We start from the raw sequence: 26,486 nt of genomic DNA, 5'->3' as shown, positions 1-26,486 counted from the left end.
GCGAGCAGACGGATCAGAGGAGACGCGCGTCACGAATCCGCAGAGATGCTGAAGGAGCCGCGATAATAAAGGGACGTTTACAAAAACACGGCGCTGTCAGAGAAAAGGACATCTCCCGCCGTCCTCATGGATGAACACCCCGCATATATACATCATCTGACGTCTTCGACATGATTTTAAAGCGCATTTTGTGAGATTTCTAAACCACACCCGGCGCTGTGAGGAACGGGATTGAGGTGAGTAACATGGATACGGACACACAGCTGCAGTCATATTAATGCAGTAATATGACTGTTTTCAAGGTCATAGCCACCGGAATGAACGAGATGTAATATGTGAAGTGTGTGGATGTGTTTGTTGTTGGTGTTGACTGTAGCAACGCATCACATCGAGCTGATCACATTTCAACAGCGGGCCGCTGCCATTAAACCAGACCAGACTCAAACAGACACAGTATTAATATTAAACATGGCAGATACTAGCCTGATGTGTTTATTAAGAAGTAAAAGTCTTAAGAATTGAGGACAGCTTCAGTAAAGAAACGGTAATTAATTGAGCTCTGCAAAACACGCAAAAAACTGGCTGTAACATCTCATAACATTACATACTGCACACCTCTAATACATTAGATTAACATATCAATCCTTTAGTGTTGATATGCTAACGTGTTAAAATGACAGCTGCCAATCACTAAGCTCTTTAAAGGCAGGAAAGGTTTATCTCACTTCTAAGAGATTATATCATGTCTTTAATGGTGTCTACATTTGCCTGACCTTTTTATTCAAAGCAAACTAGTACAAGACAGAGAGAGTTTTTTTTTTTCAATTTGATTTGTGAAATAAGGTCCCAAGAGTGAGATGTCACTGGGATGCTCCGCTGTATGGCTCTACTTGTCTGTGGTATCTAAGAACATAGTGAATGTGACCCTGGAGCACAAACCAGTCATAAGTAGCACGGTTTATATATGTAGCAATAGCCAACAATACATTATGTGGTCAAAATGATCTATTTTTCTTTTATGCCAAAAATCATTAGATCATGTGCCATGAAGATATTTAGTAAACATCCTACTGTAAATATATCAAAACTTAATATTTGTTTAGTAATAATATGCATTACTAAGAACTTGTACAACTTTAAAGGTGACTTTCTCTATATTTAGATTTTTTTGCACCCTCAGATTCCAGATTTTCAAATAGTTGTATCTCAGCCAAATATTTTCCAATCCTAAACCATACATCAATGGAAAGCTTATTTATTCAGCTTTCAGATGATATATTCTCAGTTTTAAAAAATTGACTTTTATGACTGGTTCTGTGGTCCATGTGTGTCATGGAAAACCCGGAGTGTAATCGGAACAAGGTGATTATGATGTTTACAGTGCGGGAATGGAATCTCGGTGTTCCACTCCACTCACATACAGTGGAGAAAAAAATTATTTGATCCCCTGCTGATTTTGTACATTTGCCCACTGACAAAGAAATGATCAGTCTATAATTTTAATGGAAGTTTTTTTTTTAACAGTGAGAGACAGAATAACAACAAAAGAATCCAGAGAAACGCATTTCAAAGAAGTTATAAATTGATTAGCATTTTAATGAGTGAAATAAATATTTGATCCCCTATCTGTCAGCAAGATTTCTGGCTCCCAGGTGTCTTTTATACAGGTAAGGAGCTGAGATTAGGAACACTCTCTTAAAGGGAGTGCTCCTAATCTCAGTTTTTTACCTGTATGAAAGACACCTGTCCACAGAAGCAATCAATCAATCAGATTCCAAACTCTCCACCATGGCCAAGACCAAAGAGCTGTCCAAGGATGTCAGGGACAAGATTGTAGACCTACACAAGACTGGAATGGGCCACAAGACCATCGCCAAGCAGCTTGGTGAGAAGGTGACCACAGTTGGTGCGATTATTCACAAATGGAAGAAACACAAAATAACTGTCAATCTCCCTTGGTCCAGAGCTCCATGCAAGATCTCACCTCGTGGAGTTTCAGTGATCATGAGAAGGGTGAGGAATCAGCCCAGAACTACACAGGAGGATCTTGTCAATGATCTCAAGGCAGCTGGGACCATAGTCACCAAGAAAACAACTGGTAACACACTACCAGTGAAGGACTGAAATCCTGCAGCCTCTGCAAGGTCCCCCTGCTCAAGAAAGCCCATCTGAAGTTTGCCAGTGAACATCTGAATGATTCAGAGGAGATCTGGGTGAAAGTGTTGTGATCAGAAAGAATCAAGCTCTTTGGCTTCAACTCAAATCGCCGTGTTTGGAGGAGGAGGAATGCTGCCTATGATCCCAAGAACACCATCCCCACCGTCAAACATGGAGGTGGAAACATTATGCTTTGGGGGTGTTTTAATGCTAAGGGGACAGGACCACTGCACTGCATCAAAGGGACAATGGATGGGGCCATGTACCATCAGGGCCAGGGCATTGAAAATGGGTCGTGGATGGGTATTCCAGCATGACAATGACCCAAAACACACAGCCAGGCAATAAAGGAGTGGCTCAAGAAGAAGCACATTAAGGTCCTGGAGTAGCTTAGTCAGTCTCCAGACCTTAATCCCATAGAAAATCTGTGGAGAAAGCTGAAGGTTCGAGTTGCCAAACATCAGCCTCGAAACCTTAATGACTTGGAGAGGATCTGCAAAGAGGAGTGGGACAAGATCCCTCCTGAGATGTGTTCAAACCTGGTGGCCAACTACAAGAAACGTCTGACCTCTGTGATTCCTAACAAGGGTTTTGCCACCAAGTACTAAGTCATGTTTTGCGAAGGGGTCAAATACTTATTTGACTCATTAAAATGCAAATCAATTTGTAACCTTTTTGAAATGCGTTTTTCTGGATTTTTTTGTTGTTATTCCGTCTCTCACTGTTCAAATAAACCTACCATTAAAATTATAGACTGATCATTTCTTTGTCAGTGGACAAACATACAAAATCAGCAGGGGATCAAATAATATTTTCCCCCACTGTACACTGTTCCAGACCGTTGCGCGGTGTCACGCAAAACTTGATGCTTTAGCTTCTTTTGGAACTATTTTCTCTGGCAGAGAGAAAGTATACAAATTATAGGTGCAGTAGTATTTACTGTTATTCTATATACTGTTAGATTCGGACTCGTAATCGAAAGGTTGCGGGTTCGAGTCCCCGGCCGGCAGGGATTGTAGGTGGGGGGAGTGAATGTACAGCGCTCTCTCCACCCTCAATACCACGACTGAGGTGCCCTTGAGCAAGGCACCGAACCCCCAATTGCTCCCCGGGCGCCGCAGCATGGCTGCCCACTGCTCCGGGTGTGTGTTCACGGTGTGTGTGTGTGTGTGTGTGCATTTGTTCACTACTCACTGCTGTGTGTGTGCACTTAAATGGGTTAAACGCAGAGCACCAATTTCGAGTATGGGTCACCATACTTGACAATAAGAAAAAAGAAAAAAAAAAAAAAAAAGATTCTGAAACATTTGGCAGACAAAATTCAGTAATTTCAATAAGTATCCTTGCGATCAGGAGTTTCAAAAGGGTGAAAAAGTTACGTAGATACGTTACGTAGAAAACTTACCCTACATAGATTCTGCTTGTGGTAAGTTCGCACGTTGACCAACAGAAAGCTGCTTGGTTTGAAAGTGACTATTGCATGAGCCACGCATTGATTCATTCTCTTGTTTTAGTTAAATCGTGGCCACTTTGTACTAATTCATTCCCATTTTAATTTAAACAAATTTTTAAGTCTTTGCTATGATATCAATTTTTTTTTTCTCCACATCATGTGCTAGGGGGGTGTAACAATACATCAATATCCATTTCTATAAACAACCAGATGGTGGTATGATGTATCCATGCAACGTTTTAACAATCAGTATATATATTTAAGATACAGCTTTATTTTGAAACTCTTATGTTAGCCACAAAGAAAAACCTCTTGAAAGAGACCACTGGAAGATTTATTTTGAAAAGTCATCAAATATTTGATGACAGCTCAGTGACAATTTGACAAGTCAATTATTTGTCTGCATTATTTTAAAATTATTTATTGAATGTTATATGCAGATTTTAATTTGTGACTAATTTGATTAGTTTTCCCTTTCACAGGTCACACAGTTTACTTCAGTCAGCAAATGAAGTTTATATAGTAACAGGTTTAATAGTTCAGAATGCGTACCAGCGCTCATACAGTTGAGAAGCAGAAGTAGTAATAATAGATTAGAGTAAGTCAAGTGCTATTTTGAGATTTTATTCAGTACGAGTTAAAATGTTTACAATTATTTTCTTTTATTTGCTGTTTTTTTTTTTTTTTAATGCAGGCAAATGGGCATCCAACTTGCTTAATCAAATATTTAATTTGTATTTATCAGTTTTGATTACTGACTATGAAGCCACTGATTGTGCATTGTAAATGCTGTCACAGTACAACAAGCAATACTAACACAATGTTCTTTTCTTCTCTGGGTCCAGTGGGCACCACACGGCTCCAATGCTAGACCCCAACCCCTGTCGCTGGCGTTAGGGGACGAGCTCGACCACAGACAGGATGAGCGCAGGGCAGGAGCAGACAGACATCCTGTCCACGGGCATTCTGGTGAAGGAACGATGGAACGTAGTAAGTCTGCAGGGTTTATCTAATGCACATCAGTGTAGTGCTTGGCTTGTTAAATGACCAGCCAGTCTAGTTATTGATTTAGACAGTTCTTAAAGAGAGAGTTGCTCACAAAAATAAAAATCCTAACTGTGAAAGAAACGGAAAATCTGCTTTCTGGAAAATATGTGGTACAACGTTTTCCTACGCTTATGTATGTGAGTGTTTTCCGTAACTGTGCAGATAGTGGCAGGTAGTGACTCACTCCTCACGCTGATCTAGTAGTGCATTGTGTGTTCATCTGTTGTAACACACACACTGACCAGCTCCTTTAGTGCACTGATCAGTAATACGTTGCTTCCTCTGACGAAACATGTTGTATAAGCCTGCTGCTGAATCAACCAAGCATAATCCCCAGAGAAAACCAGATTTGTCACTGTACAGGGAGATCTGATGGGAAAAAGGAAGTGGCACAAGAGGGCAGAAGAGATTGTGGCACAAAGGGACATGTGATGGCAAGAGAAATAAATGGCAAAGTATAGAAAATTTTATCTGACTGCTGTGCAGAATATACTGTGATGCTATTGGAGAAGATGTGCATTAAATCTAGTGTTATTGCTGTACAATATTTAAAGGGGTCATGTAAATTATGTAAATTATATTGATTATTTTTCTCATATTTTAATATGAATGTGATTTGGATCAGGTTCAAAAACAGTTGGCTTAGAATCGAATTGGCTTAATTAAATTGAGAAATAATTCAATTACTAGTAATTACTATGATTAATAATCTATAATTAATCATTCATCTTTCAGTTCAAATATAATACAGTGATATCACTCTGTTCTTTGTTTTTACCTCAGGTGAAAAAAATTGGCGGTGGCGGCTTTGGCGAGATCTACGAGGCTCTGGACCCGATGAACCACACCAGTGTGGCTCTGAAAGCAGAATCCGCTCAACAACCCAAACAGGTTCTGAAGATGGAGGTGGCGGTGTTGAAGAAACTGCAAGGCAAGTTATTAAGCAGTGTAGATAAATGTGATTTTTATACATTCACACATGGCATACTTTAATTTGTGAATAAATTCACAAATTTGCTTCTTTTTTTTTGTGAGTTTCATGTACTACCATTCAGAAGTGTGGGGGTCAGTATGATTATTTTGAAAGGAATGAGCACTTTTATTCACCAAAGATCCATTAAATTGACCAAATGTTACAGTAAAGACACAGTAAAGTTTTCTATTTCTATTTCAAATAGATGCTGTTCTTTTAACCTTTCTATTAAAGGGTTCATCGGATGCAAAATTCACATTTCAAGTTGTTGAACATAAATGTGTGTTGGAAGTGTGTGTACACATCCATCCTATAATGATAAAAATCCACCCAGTGTTTTTGTTTTTTAAATTCCTATTTTAAAATCCCCTTTCTCAAATCAGGCTGTTCTGAGATTTCTGTCAGAATGACGTTGTTCTGTGCAGGCCACTCCCACGATAGTTGATTGACAAGGCCGTCTTACCTTAGACCCGCCCCCTGAGTGAGCTGAGTGAACTGAGCGAGCTGTAAACAGTCCGACCGACTCCGGTGCAGGGGAAGACAAGAATGTCTCAGATTGAGCGATTGAGGCGTTTTGTTGGATGTAATGATGAATATAACAGTCGTCATTTACTCCCGACATCTGAGCCGCTGAAGACGCAGGGGATTAACGTTACTTTCGCTTTGAAGTGAATGCGCCAATCCCCGATCTGCCTAAATGTGTCTATGTCCGTGCGAATCATTCGTGATCCAGCTTCATCTAAAGAAGAAGTGAGTATAACGTTTTTTTATGAATCTTTGCAAATCGCCTTTCCTAATAATGTGCTAGTTATCCAGTTTCGCGTCTAAAGTAAACAGTACTGCTCGTCACCTCATGGAAGAGAGGGGCGGGGCGAGCAGAGCTCATTAGCATTTAAAGCAACATGGACTAAAAAATGGCTTGCTAAAATCAGAGCTGATTTTGACAGGGTTAAGAAGGTTTTTTTACACTACCATTGAGAAATTTTAACCAAAGTATGTTATAGACTTTTCATTAAGACCCTAAAGAATCCTATCAACTTGTGGAAAATGGGCATCCGATGACCCCTTTAATCAAAGAATCCTAAAAAATGTATTACCGTTTCACAAAAAAAATGAAATATTAAGCAGCAGCATGTTTTCAATACTGATAATAATAATACATGCATTTCTTGAGTACCAAATCAGCATATTAGAAGGAAACTGAAGTGAACTGCTGAAAAGTCGGCTTTGTAATCACAGGATTAAATGACACATTAAAATAGAATAGCAGTTATTTTAAGTTGCAATAGTAGTTCACAAACATTACTCTTTTTACTGTATTTTTTGATCAAATAAATGTTACATCAATAAATACAAACATTAAAAAAATCATGGTTACCCCAAAGTGTGGAATGGTAGTCACTACCATTACTAGTGTATCTGGTGTCACTTTTTTCTTGGTAAGAACTTCTATAAATACTGCTTTATCATGTTACATATTTAACTTTTCTGTTTTACTGGTTGTATATAGTATACATTTCGGTGTTCAAGTTTAATGCAGTCTCCTTCATTGGAATTTGCACAAGATAAATGCAACCCTGAATTTTGTGATTCAAAGAGGAAATCTTAATAGTTTCAAATAGACCAAAATGATTGTTAAGCAGCTCTTCGGACTGTAAGCATCAGTAGCCAAGCTTGAAATCAAACCGTGTCTTCTTTTCCTCTGGGCAAAGAATCAACAAATCAATTAGCAGAGCCCAGCAATGACACCATCATTATCCTCTTTCCCTCCCTTTACAGTCTTCTTCCACCTTTCCACTCTGCTTATGAAAAAAAAAATCAATGTATCATGTTGGCTGTAATATGGCTGTATGATAGGACAGAGTGGTTTTATCTCTTCCTTGTGACTGGAGATCTCTCCAGGACTGGAGGTCTACTCGCCACCCCCCAACCTGTTTGCAGAGACGTAAACAAACTCATGACATGATACTTTCTTTTTTAATTATAAGTAATATATGCAAATCTACTAGTTTTTTCATACATAGTTATGTAATTTTTCGTATAATTCAGTATACGAATACTAATAATGAAAATAAACAATGCGCTCAGGATAATCATAATAATAGAGGACTCAAGGAAGAGGCACATTAGTAAGAGAGGGTCTTGCGGGGGACTGTAGGGTGTGTCAGGGCAGAAGGCAGGAGTAGATCAGAGAACATGAATATGGCTGACGCCGGTCTGATCTGCAACTGCGGCCCAGAGAGTGTCCCAGGAGAGCTTAACCGCACTGAACTAAAGCCATAAACCCCCCTCCTCTGGACAGACCTCCATTAGGAGGAGAAGTAGTGGAGCACATGGATGGAAACAGAAACAAACTTACTGTTTACTATTTGTCTTGTGAAGTGGTCAAATTCCCAACTCTTGCCTCATTTTCTCTTTGCAGTCCAGTTATATTTTCATCATGGTTTCATGCACCAAAACAACATTTTCCATCTCCTCTTTGATCTTTAGAATTAAACGCACTTATTTGCCTCTGTACCTGTTAGACTTCTATATGTAAATGACTTTCTATATGACCGCTTGCCATAAAATGAGTTACTATGATATGTAGTCTAACGAAGTGCCATCTCATTGTTTCAGGAAAAGATCACGTTTGTCGGTTTGTTGGATGTGGCCGCAATGATCGCTTTAACTATGTTGTCATGGAGCTTCAGGTGAGGTCTTACTGACAGGTTATGCATCTATTCTAACTTAATGTGTGCCGAATATTACAATTCATTTGTGATGATCTTCCAAGCCTAAAAGTTGTAATGTGAGAGTGCAGCAATGAAGTGAAGATAATAAATAGACAATAAAGATGGTTAAATCAACCTAAAAAAAATACCTGTAAATGTATCACTTAGCTACAATATACATTTATTTAACTGTGCATGTAAGATTCAGATTTGTTTGTGTGCATTTATTTACAACTTTATATTAAACCAAAACAAATATCAATCAAATGAAATATTTGGCACTAAAATTATTAACTGTTGCCTTTTTGGCTTTTGCAGGGCCGTAATTTAGCGGATCTGAGGAGGAGCATGAACCGTGGCACTTTCACAGTCAGCACTACACTCAGACTGGGTCTGCAGATCCTGGAGGCCATTGAGAGCATCCACTCAGTTGGCTTTTTACACCGCGACATCAAACCGGTAAGAAACACTTTTAAACTCTTTTAACTGCCTCCAACAACATTATAGTGATTGCAAAATATATGTGACCCATGCTGGCAAAATGAGTCGCAATGTGCATGGGCTAATTACAAGCGACAAGCAAAACAAGTGAAAAATGTATATTTTGGTCAAATTTGAGGTAATCACAAAAATTAGTTCATGAAGCCCTCGTCTAAGTTATCTAACATTATCTGAAATGATCTTTTTTGTACATTTTAGTTGCTTTTTTCCATTGAAAGCAAAGCACTTGTGTCTGATATTTTGGTTTCGGTTTTGAAAGGAACATGCAGGAATGAGAATATAATTTGCTGGACTTAATGGATGTTAAAAGAGTTATTAAGAGCGATAAGCCACAGAAAGGATCTTACTCGAGCTGACTGACACATCCAAAGCGTGCGCACAAAGACACCTTTAATACAGTGCACCCGATATATACATACAGTACACACAGAAAAGTATTTCAAGATACGTCTTGGCGAGTATTCACGCAAACATAATCTGTTGTCTTAAGTAAACGTTTGGTTAACTGTTGAAGAATAAGAAATTGAAAATAAGAGAAGATGGAATCACTCACTGCTCTTAATTTAACTACTTTATTTGTAGTTTTTATTTGTGATTTTTATTACTTGTTTTGCTTACTTGAATGATTCTGCTGTTTATTTGCATCTTTGTTCTTATTTTTAATAACAAATTTAAAATTACTATATTATCGGGGTTCAACGCTAAGGATTTTTTCTACTGTCCCGACCGTCTCGCACGCTGGCCCTGGGCCATGTGCAGTCCTTATTGTTGAGCCCTGAATTATGATTAATATAGTAATTATTATTAATAAAAGAATTGGAGGAAAAAGATGCATATATAATCGGATCGTTACCCTCTGAATTGTAATAGAATCGAATTGTGTGGCAATTGAACTTCTATTTTGATTGATTAAAACACCCCACACGGTGCATTGTGGTATCATGAAAAAAGTTGAACACATATGTTTCCTATGCTGGTATTACTAGGGATTTTTAAAGTATGGTTGTTTGGGGATTTTGTTTTGGAACCTTCGAAAAACTAGATTTTTCACAAAATGGACTTGGATTCTTTTGACTTTATTGGTGTAGCTCAGTCATTTTTTTTTTTTCTGATTCCAACAAATCATACATCATTTAGAAGGTTTTTTTAATAGAGAATATGAAAACAATAACACTTTTTTTTGAAAATCTGCTCATTCTGATTTATTTTGCCAGCAGGGGTCACATATTTCTGTGTTATAAATAAATAGCAGTATACTTGGCAACCTTAATGGATGACTTGTTCCCACTGTTTTCAGTCCAACTTTGCCATGGGCCGATTCCCTAGCACATGTCGAACTTGCTACATGTTAGATTTTGGTTTGGCGCGCCAATTTACAAACTCCTGCCAAGAAGTCAGACCGGTCAGTATCAATAGTCATTTCTAATGCAGTCTTTCTGACTGTACTTCTTTGTATGTTTGTGAGTATTTGTTGCAGGGTTTTATGTATTTGTGTACTGTAAGATTCTGTTCTCTCTCAGCCCCGTCCTGTTGCAGGGTTTAGAGGTACAGTACGATATGCCTCAATCAATGCCCATAAGAACAAGGTAAGAATCCCCCTTTTCGCTCTCTTTTTCTTACACAGTCTCATCTGTTGTTGATAATGTTTCAGCTACCAGGATAATTCTGGTCTGATCCGATTTGTTTTGGTCTTACTCTCACAGGAAATGGGAAGACATGATGACTTGTGGTCTTTGTTCTACATGCTGGTGGAGTTCTTGGTTGGGCAGCTACCCTGGAGGAAGATAAAAGACAAGGTGCTGATCAGGCAGGAAGAAGAAATGCTGTGAAAAGCATTGCCTTGTTTGTTGGGAAGTGATAATGATATTTGTGTATTTATGCATTAGGAGCAAGTAGGGAAGTTAAAAGAGACATACGATCATCGGCTCATGTTGAAACACCTACCCCCAGAATTCAATGTCTTCCTGGAGCACATCAGTAATTTGGACTACTTTACCAAACCTGACTATCAGGTACAAATTTGACATTTAATAGATCAATGAAATATATAGCAGTTATTGGTCAGTCTCATGTGAAACTTTTTCTCTGCTCTAGCTACTGAGGACCATTTTTGAGAATAGCATGAGAATCTACAACGTTGTGGAAAATGACCCTTATGACTGGGAAAGGATGAGCTCAGGTAGCCCACTGACAATCACCGCCGCGGCAAACACGCCACAGCACCATACGCGCCTCACACCAGCTCAGATGGGGTAAATCATGTTACCGCTTTACATTCATTTGGTTGAACTCTCTTAAACATTAGCATTTTCCTGGCAGTGGTATCATCATGAAGAGTTCTCTGGTGCTTCTGTTTTCTTCCAGCATTGTGAATGCCTCACTGCTGCCTGGAGATCTTCTGAAGGAGAACACAGATGAAGTTCTGCAAGATGAGCATCTAAGTGATGGGGACAATGCTCGGCCCGAGAACCTGCCTGGATCTCCGAACCTTCCTCTCAGGAACCAGGAGCCTGATGTCTGGGAGGACCTGGACCGCAACCGGAACCGAATCTGTCCTGCTGTCTGGAAGGTACCAGAATATGTACCATGAACTGAATCAATTGTAGACATCTTTGACTATTCTTGGAGGTTTCATATTCTGTTGTCATTCTCTTCTAGATGGGAACAGAGGATGAGCATAGCAACCAAGGAAATCAGAGCCCCCATGCAGGGCCTAGCATTGGTTCACCAGTGCGAGTCCGGTCAGAGGTGGTGCCCTCAGATAAAGACACTCCTCTTCTGAGGAAACTGCGCAACATCCATAGCTTTGAGCTGGAGAAGAGACTAACTTTGGAGCCCAAACCCAACACTGAGCGTTTTGTAGAGGCCTGGTAAGTGACTTCTACACTCAAGAGTGCATTTTTCAAGTATTTAGCAATTATTCAGCATGTTCTGAAAACTTAGTGTGCATTCTTTTGGTTTCTGTGACCAGTTCTGGCAAGCAGCCACCTGGTACAGTACAGGAACGGGATGATGCTGATGGTGTCCCTGCCATGGCCATGTTGAACGGAAGTCACACAGAGCGTGTTTGGCACTATGATGAGGAATTCCGCTCTGGCGGTGGCTCGCCCAAGCCTGCTTCACCGGGATCTCCTGAGCAGGGCGACGGTGCAGCTAACAGTGGCTTTGTTGCTCTAAACATGAGCTCAGGTCTACAAGATGTTGTGTTGCATGATTGGGTAATGGTAGAAAAGGGCTCTGACCTGAAGGACTTCAAAGACACAGCAGGAAGTAGCCCAGGTCGTGAGGCTAAACTCACTAGTAGCCCGTCTGATGAGTGCGAAGAGGAGCCAGAAGTTTTGCAACCAATGGATGAATCACCAGATAAAGAATCCACTCCTAGTCCCATGCATGGAGATGCCCAGACACCTCACACAGTCCAGGGCCCACAAAGGATGGATCGGATGGAGCTCAGTGTATTCGCTGCTGCTGGTGGACCTCCTGTTACCCCCACCAGCCCTGGTGAGGCACTGGCTGAAGGAGCACTCACACAGGTAACTATGGCTCAGAAAACAGTTTTTTGCTAAATTGTCTACAATTTCAAATTTGGTCAAATTATCTTTAGACCCATCCTCAGAAAAGGTTTGAAAACAGCTCTTCAGTTATGACAAAGGTGCCAAACATAACGTAAGGCTCTGACTTGGCAATGCTTTAGCTTATCAAGACAAATTTTGGAAGGTGTTATCGGTACTATGACCAAAGGGGACCTGGGCTGCATTTCCCAAAAGCATCGTAAGCCTAAGAAGTTCGTAAAAACGATCGTACGATTGATCTTAATGTTACGGTCTGTTTCCCAAAAGCATCGTAACTTAAGTAGCACTTGAAAATCATCGTAGATCTACGAGTGCTCTGGAGTAATCGTAAAGCCCTACGTACATCGTAAGAAGACAGAATTATAAGTTCACCTGCAGGACAATCGGCAGATTACACCTTTAACTTTATTCAAGTGCAATGTGATTATAATTAAAGCTTTTGATTGTACTTTATTGTACACTTTATACTCGTTTTTTATTTATTTACATAAAATGAAAAAAAAAACTAAAAAGTGCAGATAAAAAAACCGCATCTAAATTAATTGACTGAACAAAAAAAAGTGAATAAAAGAAGTAATGTAGGAAATATGCTTCAAAGACTGAGAAAAATAGGGATAAACTCATAAAAATCTGTCAATGGCTTGCTGACATGCACGAAAACCAAATAATCTCTCTACAGATATTATATACAATAATATATATTATTATTATTATTATATGTAGTATATTAATATTGTACTTTTTCATATATTAAGATTATTATATTCAATTATATTATTATATCCGTGCTATCTGAAACGCAGCTTTAGGTTAACATGTCAATTTATAGAATGGCTCATAATTGTAGTACATGCTCGTTAATTGACATTTCAGCACAGCATTGACCAACAGATAGCGACTCCTAAGTAGCACTTAAAGCACGGCTACGTGCGACTGTTAAGTGCAGTTTTGGGAAATGCACATGAAACAATAACGAACGTTTATGAAAATGACTCGTAGAAAACACTCTTAAGTGCTAAGATCAATCGTTATCGAGAAACCCAGCCCTGAACAGTAGGATGACAGTGCCACCTAGTGGTCAGAAATTTTGTACAAATCACAATTTTAATTTTTTTGTCACACATATTATATTTTAGACGATAATGTTTTATATAAAGCCTGTGTAAACCCCAAGTTTCTAATTAAATTTAGATGAGGTGAATTTTAGACGGTTTCTCTCTTACAAATGCGAACATGAACAAGCCAGACAGGAACTGAGTATGAGGTAACACTTTGCCTTGTATCTTGGGAACACTTTAATCATATACAAAACAAAAAAAGACCGTAATCTAGACAAACTAGTTGATTAAATGCAGTGTTTCCTACTGGTACACAATATAAGGTTACTTAAAAGGTATAGTTCACCCAAAAATTAAAATTACCTCATGATTTACTCACCCTCAAGCCATCCTAGGTGTATATGACTTTCTTGTTTCAGACAAATAAAATCGGAGTTATATAAAAAATTGTCCTGGCTCTACAAAGCTTTATAATGGCAATGAATGGGTGGTGGTATTCAATTGTCCAATAAAGTACGTCCATCCGGCTCCGGGGGTTAATAATTCAGTTCAGGAGGCCTTTATTAATCCCCCAGAGCTGTGTAAGCACATTTTATGATGGATTGATGATGGACTATTGAATATCACCACCCATTCACTGCCATTATAACGCTTGGAAGAGCCAGGACAGTTTTAATATAATTATTTTATTCATCTGAAAGTCATATACACCTAGGATGGCTTGAGGGGGAGTAAATGATGGGGTAATTTTAATTTTTGGGTGAACTATCCCTTTAATCTCCTGTGCCTGTTAGTTTTAAAAACCGTAAACATTACAGTAATTAGTGTTTTTCACTTAAACACCCCTCATGAAAGTTTCCTTTCCACTACTCTTTTCTGGATGTCGTAAATAAGGTTAACACTTTTTATGCCACAGTAATGAGATGCAGACCGCTCACCCTCAGGTCTGTGATGTAAGTTTACGGTAGTCTGAGCTAAGCTGATCTTGTTACCGGAGCACTTGTATCCTCACAGCCCAGGTCAGGACACTTTCTGTGGAAGGAGTGTTGTAAAACCACACAGAGCTGGCTTTATTTATTACAATGTTGCAGTTTCAAGTACATTACTTACCCTCTGAAAGTTTTAAGTACTGTACTCTCTGGAAGATGTCAGTGAATTCCTTCTACCGACATAACCATCTGCTTCCTCTTCCTTCATTACCTCCTACTATTTTTCTGGCCATTTTAATATCCTTTTACTTTCATTTTCTCCAACTCCTCTACCCATTCACCACCCCTGATTCACCTGATCCACCTCACTAAACGCTCTTCGCCTCCCTTCCACTGTTCCCCACTTTCCTTTTCTAGCTGCCCACCTCTCCTGCATCCCAACCTGAGGAGCTTGTGGCAAGGACATGCAGCCCTCTGCACCTGCGCTCCCCTAGCCCGCTCACCCTCCTGACCACCCTGTCGGACCCCCTCCACCAGCGCGCCCCCCCTGGGATGTGGCGCAGCAAATCTGAAGACCACCAACACCACCCTTCCTCTTCCACCTCCTTGTGCCACGCCTTGCTGCCACTACCTTCCCAGCCCCGTGCTGCCCATTCTCCTGGACGCAGGAAACTTCCTGCCATTCCAGCAACAGCTGCAAACACCAAGTTCCCCTCAGTCATACGAATCACCCGCGCTCAGCTTCAGCAGGTGAATAGGCACTCCCATTCCGTGCTTCCCATAACTTCAACCATCTCTGTCCACCAAACATGTCTTCTCTCCAGTCTTACTGCTTCTTATGTTCTGTATGTTCTTGATTTTTGCTGTGGTGACTGAAGTTTTTTGTGCACTCTCTCCTCAAAGAACCCCAGGAATACTGTTCTGTCCATTATGCATGCTCAAAATTTGTCCTTAAAATTGTGTACTTTGTTAATAACTCTGTTCCTGGTAAACCTAGTGAACTAGGTTTGGGTCTGCCTAGTCACATGCGTCCTAGGATAGTCTGGGATAGACTTTTTAACTGTAGCAGGTAGGCTTTCTAGTGTCAGTTGCAGTGTAATAACACTACTGTAGCCTGGTGTATTGTACAACAGGTTATCTTTTCTAGGTATATAGTAAATTTGATTGTTTTACATTTTATTACTTGAAGGGCTGTCACTAGTGTTTTTGTGACCCTTGTATTGTTTAGGACAGGGGTGTCCAATCCTGCTCCTGGAGGGCCACTGTATTAGCTTAGCATCATGCTAACTTGAAACTCAGTTGGAATCAGTTGTAAGTCAAGTCGTCCACTTCACTTCAGGAGATAATTGTGTGCGTTGTTTGTGCCATACAGAAGTAATGCTTATTTAGAGAGTTCCAAATCAGTCACTAGGTTTTGGAACAGGGCTTATGTGTTTTTGTTCCTCTGAATATGTGACTAACCATCTTTTATCCTGTTTAATTCAGTCAGGATTTGCTTTTCATCCAAGTTGTGTAAAGCAAGGGTGTCTAATCCTGCTTCTGGAGTGCAACTGTACTGCAAAGTTTAGCTCCAACTCTAATTAAACACACCTGAACCAGTTAAGTTCTTCTGGATTACTAGAAACATCCAGCTTGGTGTTTTGAAACAAATTGTAACTAAACTATGCAGGACGTTGTCCCTCCAATAGCAGGATTGGACACCCCTGGTGTGAAGGATATTATACTAACTTAGACATTCTCTTTTAACTAACATAACGATGTTGTGTGTGGTTTGTCAAAGATCTATTTATATTTGCATGCAAGCATGTTTGGTTACCAATACAAGCATCTATATCGAGACTGAACCTGAATTTGTGACCCCCAGGTGACATCAAAGACATGAGCATTTATGTAACCTATCGCAAATTTTCTCTATCCCTCTCTCAGCTGACAGCACAGCGCCCCTCTGTGCTGTCCTCCCAGTCTGCATCCGACAGTGTTCCACTGGAGAGACGCGATACTGAAAATGGCAATAATGAGATGCATCCACATGACAACACAGCTGACATCAACTCCCCACAGGAGCAGGTTGCCTTCCAGCTCACCAGCCCCAATGTTGAGGGGGATCCTTTGCTAAATAGGAATGGCCCTCTGGAACCTTCAAGCCCAGTGCCAAACCCGGTGCCGTCTCCACGGACACCTCCCTCTCCGCGTAGCCCAGTTCTGATGAATGGCTGTCTTACACCTCCTTCAGACACACAGAGAGATGGCAACGAGCAGCCCCCAAAACTAAAAGGCCCCAAGAGTGAGTCTCCCATCGAGCGCTCCACTGAGCACAACCAGTGCACTCTGGAGGAGGGAAAGGAAGATGCTCCTTCCAGAAACGGCCCTACTTCTCCGGTCTCTGCTCCCAAACAAGACCCCAGTCGTCGGCACAGCCGTATCCCAGTGTTAGAACCATCTAGCCTTCTGGATCCACCACCTGGATCTGCTAAAGAGAAGTTGCTGCAGAGGAGGGTTCACCACATTCCAATTTCACCCTCCGCTTCCCCGTCGCTATCCTCCGACAGGCGTGTAATCGTGGCTTCTATGCAGCGGGACCAGATTTCTTCTGCCTCTTCTGAACGCTCTCAAGATGAAGAATCACTTCTGGGTTCTCGTTCCGATCGTCATGGAGATGATGCTCCCTCACTGTCCTCATCCTCCAGCCCACTTTTACGGAAGAGCAAGATACCACGCCCAGTTACCCCCACATCGAGCGAGGAAGCCATTACTGCACACTTCATACCCCGTCCACCACCTGGAAAACCTCCTAGCCGCTCCACTGTGGATGGAAGGTAGTTAGCAAACATATTGTCAACATATTGTTATTGTACTTACGTGTTTCTGTCAGAATCTCTAGCCCTAGACCAGCGGTTCCCCAATCCTGGTCCCCCACGTTTTTGATGTCTCTCGTATCTGACACACATTTGATGTCTTGTAGTCTTTACTAATGTGCTGATGAATTGAATCAGGTGTTTGATTAGGGAGACATCTAACGTGCAGTTTCGGGGTTCTCCAGGACCAGGATTGGAAACCACTGTTCTAGAAAACCAAAATTCTTACCTACCTCTAAGAACTTTGGGACTATAGTATGTCCACCAAATGTGGCACAGTCCTTCGGGCTGTTCAAAACACCTTTATAAGCTTCTTGTCAGTTTTATGTCTACTATCGAAGACACCTAAGCAAATATCCAGAAGCAAATATTAAAGGGTTAGTTCACCCAAAAATGAATTCCGTCATTAATTACTCACCCTCATGTTGTTCCAAATCCGTAAGACCTTCGTTAATTTTCAGAACACAAAATAAGATATTTATGGTGAAATCAGAGAGCTTTCTGACTAGGACTGTACGATAAATCACATGCTATATTCATGATATTGTCAGTAAAGCCGGTTCTGCAATGATGGAGCAGCATTTACTACACAGAGCCGTAGTTCACTGACAATCTGCGCAAAGCCACATTCATAATCGCAGACGATATCATCGATATTATACATCGATATTATGAAATTGCGCTGCGATAATATAGTTGTTTGCGTAGCTTCTCAGTGAACTACGGCTCTGTGCTGCTCCATCTGAAAGCACCTGAAAATACCACATTTAATACACGTTTTTAATCCAAACTCGCTTCATAACGTCAGTTGAGTGATTGAAATAAATCCTTTTGTGAGATGATGTAGCTTCTTACACAGAATAAGGCACGCAACATATTTCATAGTATTCGAAGCAGTGATAAAGGCATTGCATTATTATATACTTTATTATTAGGAAAATTATAATAAGAAGAACTCAGATGAATCATATATTGTTGTAGTTGTGTGTTAAATCTTCTGTTTATTCAGCTACTGCTATAAGGATTTCCTGGATTTCTTCTGCGGTGAGTATTTGTGGTTTCCGCGTGAGCGCCCTCGGTCCTTCGGATCGAGATTTACTTCTGATCACAGAACCGTGCTTCACTTTTGCCTAAAATCGATTGCAATATCATTGCGATTTATCACAATTTATTGTGCAGCCCTATTTCTGACCCTGCATAGACAGCAACAGAACTACCACGTTCAAGGCCCAGTACATTATGGTAGGACATTAATAAATTAGTCCATGTGACATCAGTGGTTCAACCTTAAGTTTATGAAACTACAAGAATACTTTAAGTGTGCAAAGAAAACAAAAATAACGACCTATTCAACAATTTCTTCTCTTCCAAGTCAGTCTGAGAGTATCACGGTGCTAACCTGGATGTGCTGCAGCTTGTTTACAAGCAGAGGAAGATGCTGAACTGTAACAGTTTTCGCAAACAGAGAGGATGACTTGCACTTTTTTTGCCTAGCCTTACTTATTTGAACCAGAATATTCAGAAGACGAACTAAGAGAGATGGACGTTGTACAGCAGAATGCCGGCTCCTGCGTAGCTTGTAGCTCTCGTAGCTTCATAAAATTATGGTTGAACCACTGATGTCACACAGACTATTTTAACGCTGTCAGAAAGCTCTCGGATTTTATCAGAAATATCTTAATTTGTGTTCTGAAGATGAACAGAGGTCTTACGGGTTTGGAATGACATGAGGTTGAGCAATTGGTGACAGAATTGTAATTTTTGGGTGAACTAACCCTTTAATAAAACATTCTGGATATTTGCTTAGGTGTCCTCGATAGTAGACATAAAACTGTCAGGAAACTTAATTTAATGCCCTTTAATGCCTAACAATTGCCTAGATTTTGTAATCACATTGCATTGACCTTGACTACCAAGAACACCCTTGCCACAGTAACCACTCAGACCACTAGTTATGCCCATCAACTATCCAGGATGTGTTTGCAATCAGTCAGCAATGCTGTCCACCACCTAGCAACCACCCAGAACACCCTAGCAAGCACAGAATGCCTTGATAATACTTAGCAATCACCCAGAACATTTTAGCAATCGCTGGCAATGCACCAATCAACCATAACAACTGTTGCAGTTACCTAGCAATGACGAGTGAGTGACATGACATGTATACTTAGAATTTGTGCTCTGCATTTCTCCCATCCAAGTGCACACACACAGCAGTGAGTAATGAACACACAGACACACACCCAGAGCAGTGGGCAGCCATTTTTGCTGCGGCACCCAGGAAGCAGTTGGGGGATCGGTGCCTTGCTCAAGGATCTCACCTCAGTCATGGTATTGAAGGTGGAAGAGAGTGCTGGTCATTCACTTCCCCCACATTCAATCCCTGCCGATACCAAGACTCAAACCCACAACCTTCGGTTATAAGTCCAACTCTTTAACCATTAGGCCACAACTGACTAACTTTTTTTGGGGCCATAGCAGAATGCCCTAGCAACTTTCTAGCAACCGCCTGGCACCCAACCAGATCACCTGGAAAGTTGCTAGACATTAAAATGATTGGTGCTAAGGTGTTCTGGGTGGTTGGTATTGAATTGCTTAGTGGTTGCTGTAGTGTTCTCGACGGTTACTAGGCAGTAGCTAAAGCCTTTTTTTGATAATTATATACGTTTATCAGGTCTGTTATTTCTTCATCACTTGCATGCTATAGCATAGTTTGACTTCATTTGACTTCTCCTCCAGGCTACGGCGGTACAGGATTCGTGCCGGCAGCACCAGTGACTCAGATCTGCTGGCCTGTCTGGCCCAGCTAATGCATGCCAGCTCGCCCCGTGGCTCTCCGCACCCCAGATGCTCGTCCCCTCAGCACATGGGCGTCGGCGCCAGGCACATGTTCGTTGATCCCACCGGTGCGCACTACCTCCACCAGCGCAGTTCTAGCGCCTCCCCCCGCAGCTACTCCTCACTACAGCGCTCTGTCAGCTCTTCCCCGTCCCGCCACGAGCACCGTGGGGGCTGTCTGGGCCGCAGCCGTTCTCCTCCCATTTTATCGGGCTCACCCCCCCTGCGCCGCTCTCATCCTCACACGCAGGAAGGATGCTGTGGGAGACAGGCCCGCTCTGTCACCATACACACCCAGCGGAGCAAAGCCGGCATCCGTGAGGTCAGGTGCTCGAGCAAGCTGAGCAGATAGTCAACCACAGGTTTCAGACACTGGTGGAAGATGTGAACGAGTGAAAGTGTGAAAGAGTGAAAATTTCCACAATGGCTAAAGGAAAATATGATTCTCATTCCTTCGCGCATCTGCAACTCCTTTGCTTTCTCTCCATCAGTAGCCTCAATTTTAGGATGCTGGCTTTTCGGGACACCAAAGTAGGGGTGTGCAATATATATAGTGTTGTTTTAACGATGTGCGATTTGACATTGTCGAGTATTTTGCAAATACCATTCAAAACATTCCCACAGAGTGCACGCATTACGTGAAGACGCGGATTTAGACTGCGTTCTTTCACTACATGATTTAGTCTAAAAAATTTCAAATGATCGCAAAATTCAAGATATGGGGACAGAAAATGTATATATTTATATCATTTCATATAGTTCTATCAATATCATGAAAAGAGCACCGTTTTTTTTCTCCAAACATTACCATGATTACAAATGTAATACTAATAGCCTACTGATTTTTTACAACAGTTCAAAACAAGAAGTTAATTAAGAGACTAACATTTTAGACACTATATTGCCTGTTTTTGCTTTTTCAACATCAAAAATAATTCCAAACACAACGCTGTTTTGCCTCTCTGAGCGTGTTTCGTTCCTGAATGAGTCAATCGTTTAAATGATTTAGTTCAATCGTAATGACTCACCTATTAACAGTGACTTGCTGCCACCTGCTGGCAATTTTAATTTCTCATTTATAGTTTCTTTTTATTATTTAAATAATTTCAAATAACAGTATTCAACATTTTATGTTTAATGTATCAAAACATTATTTATGCATTTGTAATTGCAGGTTAAATGCATTCGTGTCCTGCATTAAACAGTGTGTAAATACATCTAAAGGCCACTTCAGATGCAGCTTCTGTGTTTCCTCTGCATTGTAAACATGAATTTTATTGATACTGGTTTAATTTGCTTGGTAACAGTCCAAATGTCTTAAATATAAGAATTTGACTCAAAAGATAATGCACACTTTTAGAAAAATGGCTTTATAAAGGGAAAAAAAATCTCCATAACAGGTAAAAATCAATTTAAACTTACTGGAAAAGATACATTTTTTATCAGTGTGAACTGACCACCACACAGAATATGAAGAATATAAAAACGTTAGGCGTCAGCTGTCCACAGTATTCCTTAAGATACCAGCACAATAACACACTTAGCAAAATATTGTCTAATTATCGTTATCGATAAAATCCAAGAAAATATTGAGAGATTATTTTTGTCAATATCGCACACCCCTACACCAAAGTCACTTTTAGAACATGGGAGGTTATACAAGATGGCGATTGGCTGGATCTTTAGTATTTTATAGTTTATTTGTTTTCAAACATTCCAGAGCTTTTATGAAGATGATGGTATGTATTCATGACCTACATGAGTTTTCCATCAAGGTCGACTGTACTATAGTATTTATGACATTATTTATTTGGGCTTTGATGCATTGCATCCCTCTCTGAGCAGTGGCAGGTACACTGATAGATCATGCCATCATTAACCCTTTCTGTGCATGTGCTTTGGCTACTGTCAGCACTTAGACATGGCCTGAAACATTGTACGCAAGTGTGTGAACTGAAATGCTTTAATTGGCATTAGGGCTGTCAAAATGGCTGAAAAACTAAATTCGAATTTTGTACTTAAATATGATCAATATTCCAAATTCTATTCGAATTTAAAATGCATAATTTCAGTTAGGGTGAGAAAAAGCTTTTGGCTTCTCTCCTGAGGCCACAAGAGGGCATCTAGAGCAAAATACTACCAATGACCGTTTATTCAAAGCAATAAAATAACATGATTATCTGTGAAAAAAGCGGATAATGTTTAAAATAACGTTTAGAAACCAATTATAATTAATTAATTAGTGGCTTCAACTGGATAGGCTAACAAAAACATTATAATGCAACGATACTTACATCGTTATTGCATCTCGAGTGTCACTGATAAGGCTACCTCCTTAACGCACACCTAAAAATTTGGATTTTAATTTGAAATTCGACTAATAGGGTAAACGTACCTATTAACCTCACCAAAATCTACATTGAGACATTTTTAGTGCACAAGATATTGGTTTCAATACAAAAAGTTGTTAAAATAAAATATATTAAAAAAAGCATTTCAATTAAGATATACATCATTAAATTCAAAAAGTACAGCTGTGCTTAATGGGTACATTTTTGTACCCTTTACACACCCCTGCTCCCATTAAGCTTGCATCATGTTTTATTAAAAATTCCTCTTTATTTTAAGGAAAATTTTTAAAGAATAATTGTAAAATATATATATTTTTGAAGATACAAAGTCAATCACAAAAAAAAACAGAACACTAAAATCAAGCAACAAGGCATTCAAGTCCAGCAATAAACTGTCAATTTATAATATTATGGATGTAAAAGTTCAAGCCAGTAATGCCTGTGAAGTAATATGTTAGCGTAGCACACAATCTCATACAGCTAGTCAGCTAACGGTGTTCTGTAGCATCTGCGCTGTGCTGCTAAAATTATCTTTTGGATCTAATGTAATTATTTCCCACATCCACGTTCCAGGTTATAATATGCAAAAGTCAGAACATTAATCTCTTAATTTTACAATAAGTAGTGAAATTTAGCCAAAATAAAGGCTTAAACATCTAAAAAACACACATTTAAGGGGCTCCTCTTTTAGTGAAAGTTTTTAGACAGCTTTCAAAATGGCCACCAGACAGAGTGAACACATGGAGACTCATATCTCAGCGTGCAATGATCTGATTGACTTGAAATTATAGGAGGTATATAGTAACAAACATATCAATTTGTTAAGACATAGAGTAGGATAATAAATATTTTTTTCTTTTTATAATCTGATCTCAAAAATGGAAGTGTGCTTAATAGGTACCTTTACCCTATTTGAAATTTGATTATTTTATTTTTTTTGACAGCCCTAATTAGCATGTTGCATTTGAAATCTCTGAAACAAAAACTCGGGACTTAGTTGGGGAAAACTTCGTTTTCTTGCACGGTAAAGCCCAAAGTATACTTCGGTTTTTACATGTACGTGAGAATCCGTGAACGGTGTGCGTGACACAAATTTAGTCGCCAGAATAGTACGCATAGATATGTATATATATCTATGATAGTACGCACGTACTGTATGTGCACCACCCAATTTTTATAACCTCATGTACATTGCAGGTCGCACATGTGCACTGAATTTGTTTTGCACTAATCAGTTGTTCCACAAGGTGGCAACACTAGCCGCTGTTTCACAGTAGAAAATGAAACTATAGATAAACAGAAAAGGCAAATAGCGGAGACTGCAACAACAACAGCACACACACCTGCACTGAGAAGCAGTTATGAGATAGCAGCATCTTTACTTTAAAAGAGTACAAATATAGTTTTATCGGTCCTAATAACTTCTGGAGAAAAGCAGCGCAGACACTGGACTAAGATGAATCTATGTTTGCGGATGCTATCAAATGGAGTTTACTTGCATGTGCATTTGACTGTATGCATATGCTAACGTACACATACATAGACGAAGTATATACTTTGGGCTTAAGAGTTTAGTTTTAGCTCAACTAAAATCATGAGCGGAGCAAGAGTTAGAATATTGCACCTAAATGAAAATTCTGTCATCATTTACCCACCCTCATGTAGCTCCAAAACTTTCTGGAAAAAAGTTTTGGAGCTACATAAAGGTGAGTATATGATGACAGAATTCTCATATTTGGGTGAACTATGCCTGAGTTCAATGGGACTATGTGCTTGTACTTGCGTAGACTGTTTCTGACCTCACTGAGTTTGCAAGAGGAAGAGTTTTTCAAGAAATGGTGAGCACTGAAATAATCGAAAAAAAAGTGTTTTTACGCGTCGATGTGCCTCAAGACGTTTTGCTTTGGAATATACAGTATATAAGGCAGGCTCAAGCTTCTGGAGACACTAATTATGTGTTCATTTTGCTTTTCTGTAGAGCCTCTGGTATCCCACAGCAGTGTACCATTTCCAGCAGAACACTATGTCATATGTCACACTTATTTTTACTGGTTATTTGCAGGCCCTCATATAATCTATGCCTGTTATACTTAGCAGAAAACTTAAAACTGGACTCTCCATCATTGCATTTTTGAATATAAAATATTTTAGTTAATGTGATTTGTGTTTTCAGCTACTAATAAGATTGACGTACTCTTAGCTCTGTTAAACATTTACCATTGTTAGCCCATTTTACAGATTCCAAGCAGATTCTCTCTGCGTGTCTTGGCTTTGCATATCAAAAATTGCTGCTCACCTTTCATACAATATCAGAGATCTGTCAGCTTAATGTTAAAAGGGAAGGTTTTTTAAATTGCAGTAATTTCTTATTTTATGGGAAGAGTTCTGATATGATAACAGTAGCCAATAATCATTGATTAAACGTTTAGTTTTATTATATGTGCCACATGATGTATCCAATCAAACAAAACTGAACAAAAGTTAGTTTACATTCCAGAACCTCAGCATTTTTGGCTGCTATTTGTCATTTGTCATTCATATCAAAGTTTTAATGCTTCAGAGTTCATTAAAAAAAAAATACAGTAACTATTTTTAAAAAGCATGCAGCTAATTCCCTTCAAAGCCTGGAACATTAAGTTACACAGCCGTCTTCCTTCTCCGCCTATACAATGCTGTAATATAGCTTCCACTTCCCATAGAGGGCCAACTCTTTGCATGAGCTACAGAAAAATAACTAAACGCTGCCATGTACAATGAACACCGCTTACAAGTTTATATACCAGGAGTTTGTAGCCTGATAAGTACTGTCATCTTGTAAATAGGGACTTCATGTTTGTTTTCCTGTCTGTCCTCTGGTTTATGTATTAAATTGATTCTCTTAACCTCATTACCAATGTTTTAACTTTATATCAGCACTTGCAGAGAGACAGTTTGTGTACTTACTCAATCCTCAACTGGTTAATATGCATTTATGTGTATGAGGATGCAATCTGGTAGGTGATTTACCAGAGCATGTGGGATATCCGCATATGGCGTCATAAAAATCCTAATATTTTCTCACAGTATGAAATATAGGGATTAGAGAAAAGGCATAAGTAGCAAGATTTTTAAAAATGTATTATTATTATTAATATAGCATCACTTTAGCCAGACACAGTTGCAATCACAGCCTTGTATAATATATAGTCAGTTATTGGTATTAATGGATCAGATTTAAGACACAATCTGGTCAATCACCTTCTTAAAAACAGCTGTTTTCTACCATCACTGCAATAAATCCTTTGGCTGAAGAAGATTACAAGCAAATTTCACCGTAGCAAACTGTTAATGTTTATCAGATCGCTGGTAAATAACAAAGAAAACAGCACAGAATTGTCCATCTATGTATTGATTAGTGAAATACCATTTAGTCTACTGGTTTTATCCCATACAAAACAGACTATTTAAAAACAAATGTATGTCATTGAGGTTGTTTTTCTTTGCTTGTCGGATCTCTACCTATTTTTGTCCCATGCATTTGTCTGTTTATTGAACACTGAAAGTGCACAGTATTGTTTTGACGATTAATCTGTGTACTAGCTACGATTTCTCTGTTTGCGTTTCATGTCTAATTTTGAACAAAACTAGAAAGTTGTGAATGTTCCAAAGGCTGAATTTCTCTATTACCGCTATATTATTAATTGTCACAAAATGACACGTAATTATGTAACAGTATGAGAAATGAAAATAATACATGATACAGTTTTACATCTGTACAATTTTTATTTATTCATTTTTTTTCTTACGGCATATTGTTGTTCACAGTTTGTGAAGTCAAATGTACAGTGTACAAAAGAATGTTATGGGGTGGGACATTGTACATTATTGTAATTATTTGTGTTATTTTTATTTGTATCATAAATGCCTTGTACAGTGTTATTTTTCGTTTAGTTGTTTTTTTTTTTTTCAGTTGGAATTATTTTGTATTTTATTTTTATAAACTTGCTATGAATAAAATTTTCATTCAGCATGCCAACAGGACTTTTGTTTTGAAAACTT

The 26,486-nt window shown here is 39.4% G+C and overlaps 1 protein-coding gene across 1 annotated transcript; it reads left to right on the top strand.

Annotated features, from left to right (window-relative positions):
• On the top strand, positions 1 to 21,329 carry ttbk2a (tau tubulin kinase 2a). Its single transcript, XM_079386215.1, has 15 exons — positions 1 to 236; positions 4,456 to 4,600; positions 5,441 to 5,588; positions 8,250 to 8,323; positions 8,663 to 8,803; positions 10,143 to 10,247; positions 10,366 to 10,431; positions 10,549 to 10,641; positions 10,732 to 10,857; positions 10,940 to 11,097; positions 11,210 to 11,414; positions 11,504 to 11,715; positions 11,817 to 12,378; positions 16,331 to 17,220; positions 19,999 to 21,329. Exons 2-15 carry the CDS (start codon positions 4,532 to 4,534, stop codon positions 20,447 to 20,449), a joined length of 3,300 nt encoding a protein of 1,099 aa, XP_079242341.1. The 5' UTR covers positions 1 to 236; positions 4,456 to 4,531; the 3' UTR covers positions 20,450 to 21,329.
• Positions 21,330 to 26,486: the final 5,157 nt, after the last annotated feature.

The sequence above is a fragment of the Barbus barbus genome (assembly GCF_936440315.1).
Source record: "Barbus barbus genome assembly, chromosome: 30".
NCBI lineage: Eukaryota > Metazoa > Chordata > Actinopteri > Cypriniformes > Cyprinidae > Barbus > Barbus barbus.
Note: the sequence above shows the minus strand (reverse complement) of the source record. Positions and strands in the feature narration are given on the sequence as shown.